This window comes from Punica granatum, unplaced genomic scaffold (assembly GCF_007655135.1).
Source record: "Punica granatum isolate Tunisia-2019 unplaced genomic scaffold, ASM765513v2 Contig00325, whole genome shotgun sequence".
NCBI classification, from domain to species: domain Eukaryota; kingdom Viridiplantae; phylum Streptophyta; class Magnoliopsida; order Myrtales; family Lythraceae; genus Punica; species Punica granatum.
This window is the reverse complement of record NW_022204284.1, coordinates 71,518-80,589: the sequence shown is the minus strand read 5'-3', so window position 1 is coordinate 80,589 and position 9,072 is coordinate 71,518. Positions and strand designations below refer to the sequence as shown.

The window sequence follows — 9,072 nt, the reverse complement described above, 5'->3', positions numbered from 1 at the left end:
TTATATATATATATATATAATATAGACAAGTATGTAAAAATGAAATGGGAATCGCTAAACTAGGATTTTTTTTTCAAAAGACGAAGATTCCATTGACTTTCATATTATATTAATATTAACTATAATAATATAAATTAAAAATATCTATATTCAGCAAGAAATGGTTAATTGCAGTTTCTAATTTTAAAAATCATAACCGTCTCATGACCAGTTTTTCTTTCAAATTTCCGAACAGAATTATTCCCGTAACTGATTAATTCGGTTTTTCCGGTTCGGTTAGGAACGGTTTTGCAGGATGATTCAGTTTTCTTGGTTTGTGAAGATTTCTGGAGAACTTGGCAGGGGCAGGGCAGATTGGACGACTGCTTTATGAGTGATCATCTCGTTGACTTCCTTATCAGTGCTCGTCACGTTAATAGCCTAGTTAGATTCAATGAAGCATTTAACTCAATACCTTCTCGCGTTCTATTTCCTCTGGTTCTGTTTAAGGAGAGAACTAGGTAATAATATCGGTTACATGGTTAAGTTACTATTTTGAAAGTTCGGGAATTGATAACATTAAGGTTACATTCATGTCATCCTCTTTTCTGTTCTAGCTGATTTAGTGCGTATAACTTGCCCAAACATGTAATACGTCGAGCAATACAACCTGGAAACTTACCGGACTCCAGTGGTCCGACCCATGACAATTAAACTTTTACTTATTCTAAAATTAGCAGTTATTTTTCTACAATTATATTTTAGCACTTTTTGTTTCAGCAACAATACTTCCAAACCAAAGCCTTAAATTCTTGGTCCCTTCCCATTCCCTCCCTACCCTCAGCACATAGGTACACTATAATAAAAGGCAAGAAGTCACACCGACGTTTTATTATTATACTATATATTACACGGGGCCATTTTATTTCTTGTAAATCTTGATATCCCTCCACCTAGACTCCATGTAATAGCTTATATTAGCAGGAGCAGCATATACTCCACACTTGAAGTACAGGTCTCCTGGCCCCTTGTCCGGCACTTGAAACCTTTGGTTGCCATCGAGGAAGACGGTCACGCTCCCTCCGTCGACGTCATGGATTATGTTGAGCCTGAACCACTTATCGTACATGTCTGTCGCTATCAGATCCGTGCTGTAGTACCTCATGTCCCCATAATAGATCCTCAGTATGATTGTGGTTGCTCCCTTAGCCGCTCCATGTATTTGAGCAATCGTGGCCCCTGATGTCCCATTTGGCACGAAACCATACCCTTCAAACTGCCATACTCCGCACGAGTAATCCAGGCCCTGTATTTATGAGAAATTTCCAAACAACAGGCCAAGCGGCAAATACATTATAATTTATGCATTTGAGATTCGTTGTACTAGGAAAACCAATATTTATGATATCATATTTCACATACCCGGATGCGGATTTCAGTCCGTGGCTGGGTATGGCTGTTGGGATCATGTGGCTTGTCATCAGCATAGACCCATAACTTGCGGACCCCATCTATGAAACTGTACCGTTGCTCGAGCGGAATGTCGTACGGCTTCTGCAGCTCAAAATTGTATTCCGTGAGCGGCACCTCGGTGAAGCCATCGATAGGATCAGCATTGGAATACTCTCCCAAGCTCGAGATTACGAAAGATAAGAGCATTGGGCAGATCAAGGACAGCTCTATGATCATGGTTGATTATCCCAGAATCAGAAGTTTTTATGGAACTATGAGAAGTTGAAGCGCTCTATAAGTAGGGAAAGGGAGTTGAGAAGGGATTAATCAAAAATTAGAATGATCAGAGTATAATATTAAGGTAGAAATTTGGATTTTTGTCTTCTGGATTTTTGTGTATATTTAATATCAAGTTCATTTCACCTACTGACATGGAAAATGACATGAAACCGATATATGTGGTGTCGTTAAATAAACATATTAAGGTCCAAATAATAACATCATGAACGGGACCAGTTCATTTAAGTTCATGGCTTCTGATGCCTTGTAATTTATGCTGGCAGCATCAAATTTATCGCGGGGAATCTTTGATATTTCACCGAGAAAGGGATATTATGATTAGCTTTAAAGTTTCGGCCCGCTTCCTGCTATGGAAACAAGTCTGGTCATTCCGGTGAAACAGAGCAGCACACTCAATGTTCATGTCAGATAGTCTAATGAAACTACGAAGATATGAAATACTTATAATTGATAATTTCACGAAGAATGTAATAGTTCGTAGTCAAGAGTGCTGATGCTGCAAATGCCCTTTTATCAATCAACTTGGTAACTCTACTGCTTTGTCGTTTGATTTTTTAATCATCGTCAGCTGGTCTTGGTTAAGGACTCCCTTGCACTAGCAGCAATTGCTTGTATATCGTGCATTATGGTCGAAATACAAGTTCACAGTTAGGTGTATCTCATTCGATTCACTTCTATTGGAAAGATGGACAATTATATGTCAGCAGTAGCATGTCAGTATCGCTAAATCCTGTACTTTTCAAGAAAAATATGGGCTGAATCTTCTGCTTTCTTTAACAGCGCATCTAGGAAACCTTTGGGAGGCGTAGCATCCCTTTACAACAGCGAAAAGGATTGGAAGAAATAAGACCATGACAATTTAGTTTCGGCTAATAGAGCTAGCGAGTCATGATTCATAGCCATTTTATTTCTTGTATATTTTGATGTCTCTCCACCTTGATTCCAAGTAATAGCTCACATTAGGAGGAGCTGCATAGACTCCACATTTGAAGAAGAGATCGCCGGGCCCACAATCTTCCGTCACGAGCTTCTGAACACCGTCAAAAAAAACCATCTCTGTCTCTTCATCCATTTCGTGGATTATGTTCACTCTGAACCATCGATCGTAGACATCCACTACCCCCAGATCCCGGAGGTAGTAGTGCACATCCCCCTCATTGATCCTCAGTATCAGAGTTGTGGCATGTTGCTCACCACCATGGATCTGAACGATGATCGCCCTGGAGGTTCCATTCGGCACGAAAGCATGGCCCTCTAACTGCCATACTCCGGATAAATAATCAAGCCCCTGTATATAATCCATCAAAAAATGAAAATGAAAATGAAAATGAAAATGGACTAAGCCAATGAAAGAAAAGCATGTTATCTATATGCACCAAATCATGTTTTCTGACAAGTATGAATGAAATCGAACCCCGATGAGATTGGAGTGTTGGGGTAATTATCTAGATATAATCAGACATAACGCGGTATAGCATTAGGTTTCGAGTTTCGACAAACTAGACATAAGAAAGGAAAATAATCTTATGTGGATTTCTGTGCGAGGCATTGTTTTACTGCTGGGCTTGTGAGGCTTGTCATCAGCATAAACCCACAACCGCCGGATCCCATCCTTGTAACTGTACTGTTCATCCGGTTCTTTGTCTTGAGGTTTCTCTACCTTGAAATTCCAGTCCGTTAGCGGGACAGGCGCGAATCCATCCGTTGGATCCGCAATATGTAATGGAATCGCTCCATTCAGTCCAACAAGACAGAGGAAGAGAAGGTGGCTCTTAGCATGAATGCTTTTCATTCTTAATTTCTGCAAATGTTCCAAAAACAATGAATCTGTAATCAAACCATGCAAGAACAAAACAAGTTTAATATATGTGAAACTTTGGACTGATGTTCGCAACTTCTTTCCTTAAGGACAATGCAAGGGCGTAGGGCAGTTAATTAGTCCATGCAGGGGACCAAATTATATTAAGTTGACGTCCGAATAGGATTAGTCTTGGTCATTGGACTGAAAATATATACAAGACTTGTATTTTCAATCGAAAACTGCCCCTGTGCTTATGTAAACAGGGAAAAAATGTATTAAGATATTTTGGAAAGATATTGTTATAGTTTTTTCAGTGAGTACACTGGTATTTAGAAGTCTAATGCCCAACTAATTCAATAAGGAGTAAAGCTTTCCAAGCAAAGATTTTTTTTTCGATTACAAAAGAGGACCCATGAACCTAGTACATTGAAATAAAAATACTAAATATCTAATAAATAAGCACAGATAGTTCCACTGGGTATCGAACCTAGAACCTTTTGATCACTAGATAAGAGGTGCACTACTGCGTTATGCCCTCTCTTGATTCCAAGCAGAAATTTTCTCTATTCACAAGACAAATATAATTGTACTGTTATAAGTCAAGCCAGTTTTAATCGGATTCTTATTTTGTTATGAGGTTATCGATTTCCCTTTGCATTCTCATAAGTGGAAGGGTTTCTTCACTCAACTTTCTCGGTCTTATTATCATATTTTATGTTCTTAATATGAGCTAATCACTTATTTTATGCACATACAGTGCAAGGACAAATACTTCTAACTAATCCCAACGTAATCACCGAAAATCTTGTATTCTTATCCTTTCTCCATCGAGGAGCTCAGCATTCATCCATAAGGTCATATATATATCCAGGTGAACTTCCACATGGCCATAAGTACGGACTATGGAGGGCCTCGGCGAAAAATCTATGGGTTGTAAACTTGAACAAACGAACTTGATGCGGGGCAGTGGGGCAGCGGGGGCCCGACACTAACCACTACCATGGCCAACGTAGAACCTCCACCACCGCTCTCCTCCATCTCTGATTATGTTGTTTCTTTCCAACGAAAAAAGTTAATATTTTTTATTTTAGGGTAAAATGCATGAGCCTCCCTTAGGGTTTGGTGTAATGGCACTAACCCCATTTGTTGGAAAAATATGCACTTCACCCAAGTTGATTGTTTTGACCAAATCTTTATTTTTTTTGCAAAAATAACAATTAGGTCATAATATTTTGGTTTCTTCTTCTTAAAGGCCATGGTATTATTTATTACTTAATAAGGTCACCAATTCACATCAATTTTTCTTCTTATTTTTTTATAAAAAAAATCTTTAACTTGACATATGAAAAAAAATAAAATAAAAAAAGGTTGCAGAGAGAGAGGAAAAGCCTCGATAACATTGTTGGGTCACGACCACGCTTGACGAGTCTCCGGTGCCCTCTGATGGCCGGTAGCGGACCACTGCCACCCTTTCCTCCTTTATTTCTCTTCTTTGTTTGATGCATTCAATTTCATTTTTTTTTGTAACTATGTCTTATTCTTTTTTAATTTCTCAAACTAAAGAAAATATTGAAAATTTATGAAGGGCTTTATACGAAAATTTTATATAAATTAGCGGCTTTATTCAATAATAAATAATTGTACGGCCTTAAAAAAAAAGAAACCCAAAAATTATGTCTTAATTTGTTAATTTTCAGAAGATATAGATTTGGTTCAACAGGTCAATTATGGTTAAATACATATTTTTCAAACAAATGGGATTGAGTTTCATTTCACCAAATCTCAGGGGAGGTTTTTGCATTTTACCATTTATTTTATCTTATTTTCATTTTCTTATAATTTTTTAAAATATTACTTTAAACTTCAAAGAACTATATGGCCATTTTACTTTCAAATGGAAATTATAATCCCTAATAAGATCCAAACATCTAATTGAGATATTGCAAGTTAAGAGAGGGATCCACCATGAATTATGAAAATTTTAACAGAGTAGTCATATTTGTTATCACTTCTGTCCAACGTGAACTAATTCAAAGAATTCTGGTCTACAATGGACATTGAACCACTTTTATCTTTCACTTGCTTTCATTTGTCAAATGAAGTGAAAAATTGGCACAAATAAAATTATCCCAACAATCTCTCTTGGGGGGGGACAATTTTAAAATGCTCATATATATTCAGGTTTCAACGGCTAAGGCTATATTTGATCACCAGGCTAAGGATTGGGATAAGGTCGGGATGGGATGAGATTTTAAATCCCTTGAATTTATAATGTCCTAGTCAAGCGTTTGAAGTATATTTAGGTTTAGAGTTACAATATTAAAGTGAAATGACCAACTTATCCCTTAAAATAAATATTTAATTTTATAAAAATAAAAATAAATGTTGAAAATTAAATTTTAATTGAAATTGAAAATTGAAAATTAAATTTTAATTGAAAAAAATCATGAAAGATGGAAGGAGGGCAGTGGATGCCAGATGCCGCGAACACCGCCCCGCGCAAGGTCGCTAGCGCGCGCCAAGCTATCTCCGGCGACCTCGTCTTGGTAGTGGTACTGACGCTTGGCCACCATCGCCGCGAATTATCCCTCTCTCTCTTCGCGAAGGCAAAATATCAAGGCTGTTGTGGCCCAATTCCGTCCACCACAAACCCCAAATGAGGTCGCAGATGGTCTATGTGACCACCGACAACGTCGATCGAGGTTGTGATGGCAAGAATCAGGCCACCACAACCCCAATCTACTACCTTTCTCTCTTTGAGAGGGACAATTTGAGGTGGTGGGGGCCCGACATCGGCCACTACTACCTTAGGCAATGTCAATGGCGACCCGTGGGTTCACCGACGACCTCGCCCGGGGGGGGGGTGGTAGTGGCCAACGTCGGGCCCCACCGCCCCCCTTGCTTCTTCAATAGTAGGTAAAAATAATTGTTCAATGGTTCAATTCAAAAATTTGATAGAAGGCTATGGACATTTTCGTTGTAAATAATTATATCCTAATCCATCCTTATCACACCTCCTCCTTGAGATTAACTTCTTAATACTTTTATCCAAGTATATCCTAAACCGAATCCTAACCAGGTTGGCACCAAGTGTAGGATATTTTAGAAATCTCATTCGGCCTCCCAAACATAGCTTGAGTTTTATATAGGGGTTTTTATCTAAAATGGCCCATGGTTTGTTCGTTTTGTCAAATCTATCATATACTTTTTTTTTGTCAAATCTATTCCATGGTTTACTTTTTGCATCAAATCTATCCCGGCGTTATCTTTTCCGTCAATATCTAACGGCCGTGCTAACGTGGCACGTGGAGAGATAGTGGGCCACACTTGCCACGTGGGCGCCACGTCAGCACGGCCGTTAGATGTCGACAGAAAAGATAACGCCGAGATAGATTTGATGCAAAAAGTAAACCATGGGATAGATTTGACAAAAAAAAAGTATATGATAGATTTGACAAAACGGGTAAACCATGGGTCATTTTAGGTAAATACCCCATTTATATATCATAACTTTATCATTTTAAAATATATCAGCTTTTATTACTAGGTCTTGAATCTCCTTTATAACCGAAAAATAAACCAGCTTTCATTTCTTCTTAAATCTAACATCCATCAATTTTCATTTATTTTTGAAATACAAAAAATTACAAAAAAATTTAGAAAATTTCCCAAAATTCAAATATAAAAACATAAAATAAGTTCAAATTATTAAAAAAATAAAATTCAGAAAAGTCGAAGAACAAAAAATTACAAAAAAATTGGTGTAAACCCTAGCATTCGAAAGCTCAATTAGGCTCTGATTAATTCAGTCGAACTGGATCGGCTTACTGAAGGGTAACGCTCTCCCAGTATGGATTTTATGCATTTCAATAACTCGAACCTGAGACTTTATTTAAGAGGAATGAGTGTCGAACCGCTTGAATTAACTCGTGTTGTTAAAAAAAATGAAATGAAAACGATAACCAAAATTCTTCGTGCAAATACGATAATACAAAATAAAATTATGGTAAATTAATTATAAATTTATCGATTTAAAAAATTTTAAATGTCCCCAAAAATATCTTACTATTTCATTTTTTCCCCGAGATTTTTTATAATATTATATATATAATCATATAATCACTTTTCAAATCGCATTACGACAAAATCAGCTCTGACAGGCGATGTACCTTCCACGGTTCCACCAGAGACCTCAAGTTGCATGCTTTATCCCCCACATTGTTGGAATCGCATTATTTCCCTCTTGCAGCCTTTCAAGACCATTTCAAACTCCCGAGAGATGCCAAACATGCGGCTCTCAGTGTTGCTCTTGTTAATCCGAAGTTCTACACCCAACATTCGAAGATCTTCTCATCCCTTTCGAGTACGTAGAAGAAGAAGGAGAGGAACTGGTTTACGATTTTAGAGTTAGAGGTCAGAGTTCGATCATATGGAGAGAGCACCGGAGAGGCTCAAGTTCCTCGGGGTGTGCGGGATGTTCGGGAAGTCATTCCGGGTGATCTCCACGAGGAAGAAGCTCCTTGCCCAGATCACCCTTGCCTTAATCTTCCCAGTCGGCATCTTCTTCCTCGCCGAGCCAAAGGTCACTTGGCTCGTCTTTGAGAACACCATCAAGACTGCCGACAGAGTTTACCCCATCAAGCTCATCATATATGACAACGAGCACGGATAGCATGTAGTCCTCCACGACGATAACTATGATTGGGTGATTATCACAGCCATTAAGTTATTTTACTTCGCGGTTTGCTGCATCTAATCCCTCCTAGAAGAATTGGCCGTTGCCTACACCATCGCTTGCGTTTACACCTCCACCGATCTCAAGTTCAAGAAGGTCATGAGGGTCGTGCCCAAAGTTTGGACGAGGCTCATAATCACATTCCTGTTGATCTTCGTCATTTACTTTGTCTACACCTCAATTTTCGTAGGGCTCCTCTTGCTGTGTCTTGTATTTGTCGCTCACCTAGTCGGGATTATCCTTGCAGTCATCCCAATTGTTGCCTCCATTGTGGGCATTGTCTACTTAACTGTAGTATCGGCCTTGGCATGTGTTGTGTCTGTCCTAGAGGATGTGTATGGCAGGAAAGCAATGTCTAAGAGCAAGGCCCTGCTCAAGGGCAAGTTATGGAGTGTTGTTGGCTGTTTTGTGTTGCTCATTTTGTCCTACGTGCTGGTTGAGTACGTCATCTACTTCGCTTGCAAGTCCTACCATCAGGAGAACCTGGTTATGTCCTACCTCGCGGACCGCCTCAAGGTTAACTGCAAATCCAATGATATCCAGCTCCGAGCAATCCCAAGTTTAGCTGCCTGTTAATTTTTCGCCTACTGTAGAGGTAGCTAGTCATGCTGTCTATGTTGCTATCTATATATGTCTCGTTCGAATTTAGAGTTGGTTGGTGTCATGTGGACCTTGACCATGAGGTAGTTCCAATGGCGTATAACTCTATGTACACTGTAATGAAAGTCCACTCGCCGGAAATGAAAGTTACCAGTTGTACCTGCATACATCTCGGTTGCTTTCCAAAGTATGATATTTGTGTTTG

The 9,072-nt window shown here is 38.8% G+C and overlaps 3 protein-coding genes across 3 annotated transcripts; 1 reads left to right on the top strand and 2 right to left on the bottom strand.

The window, feature by feature from the left end:
- Window positions 1-841: 841 nt before the first annotated feature.
- On the bottom strand, window positions 842-1,709 carry LOC116190136 (citrate-binding protein-like). Its single transcript, XM_031519796.1, has 2 exons — window positions 1,402-1,709; window positions 842-1,285 (listed from the first exon to the last, which is right to left on the bottom strand). Exons 1-2 carry the CDS (start codon window positions 1,666-1,668, stop codon window positions 902-904), a joined length of 651 nt encoding a protein of 216 aa, XP_031375656.1. The 5' UTR covers window positions 1,669-1,709; the 3' UTR covers window positions 842-901.
- A 757-nt stretch (window positions 1,710-2,466) lies between these two features.
- LOC116190142 (citrate-binding protein-like) lies at window positions 2,467-3,069 on the bottom strand. The gene has a single exon (XM_031519802.1). It carries the CDS (start codon window positions 3,032-3,034, stop codon window positions 2,636-2,638), a length of 399 nt encoding a protein of 132 aa, XP_031375662.1. The 5' UTR covers window positions 3,035-3,069; the 3' UTR covers window positions 2,467-2,635.
- Window positions 3,070-8,366: 5,297 nt separating this feature from the next.
- Window positions 8,367-8,843, top strand: LOC116190139. Its single transcript, XM_031519798.1, has one exon. It carries the CDS (start codon window positions 8,367-8,369, stop codon window positions 8,841-8,843), a length of 477 nt encoding a protein of 158 aa, XP_031375658.1.
- Window positions 8,844-9,072: the final 229 nt, after the last annotated feature.

Bases quoted from the DNA above. Each gene is read 5' to 3' on its own strand.
- LOC116190136 (XM_031519796.1), bottom strand. From the start codon at position 1,668: ATGATCATAGAGCTGTCCTTGATCTGCCCAATGCTCTTATCTTTCGTA. The intron at 1,286-1,401 runs GTATGTGAAATA...TCATAAATACAG, and splicing joins GGACTGAAATCCGCATCCGG to GGCCTGGATTACTCGTGCGG.
- LOC116190142 (XM_031519802.1), bottom strand. From the start codon at position 3,034: ATGGATTATATACAGGGGCTTGATTATTTATCCGGAGTATGGCAGTTA.
- LOC116190139 (XM_031519798.1), top strand. From the start codon at position 8,367: ATGAGGGTCGTGCCCAAAGTTTGGACGAGGCTCATAATCACATTCCTG.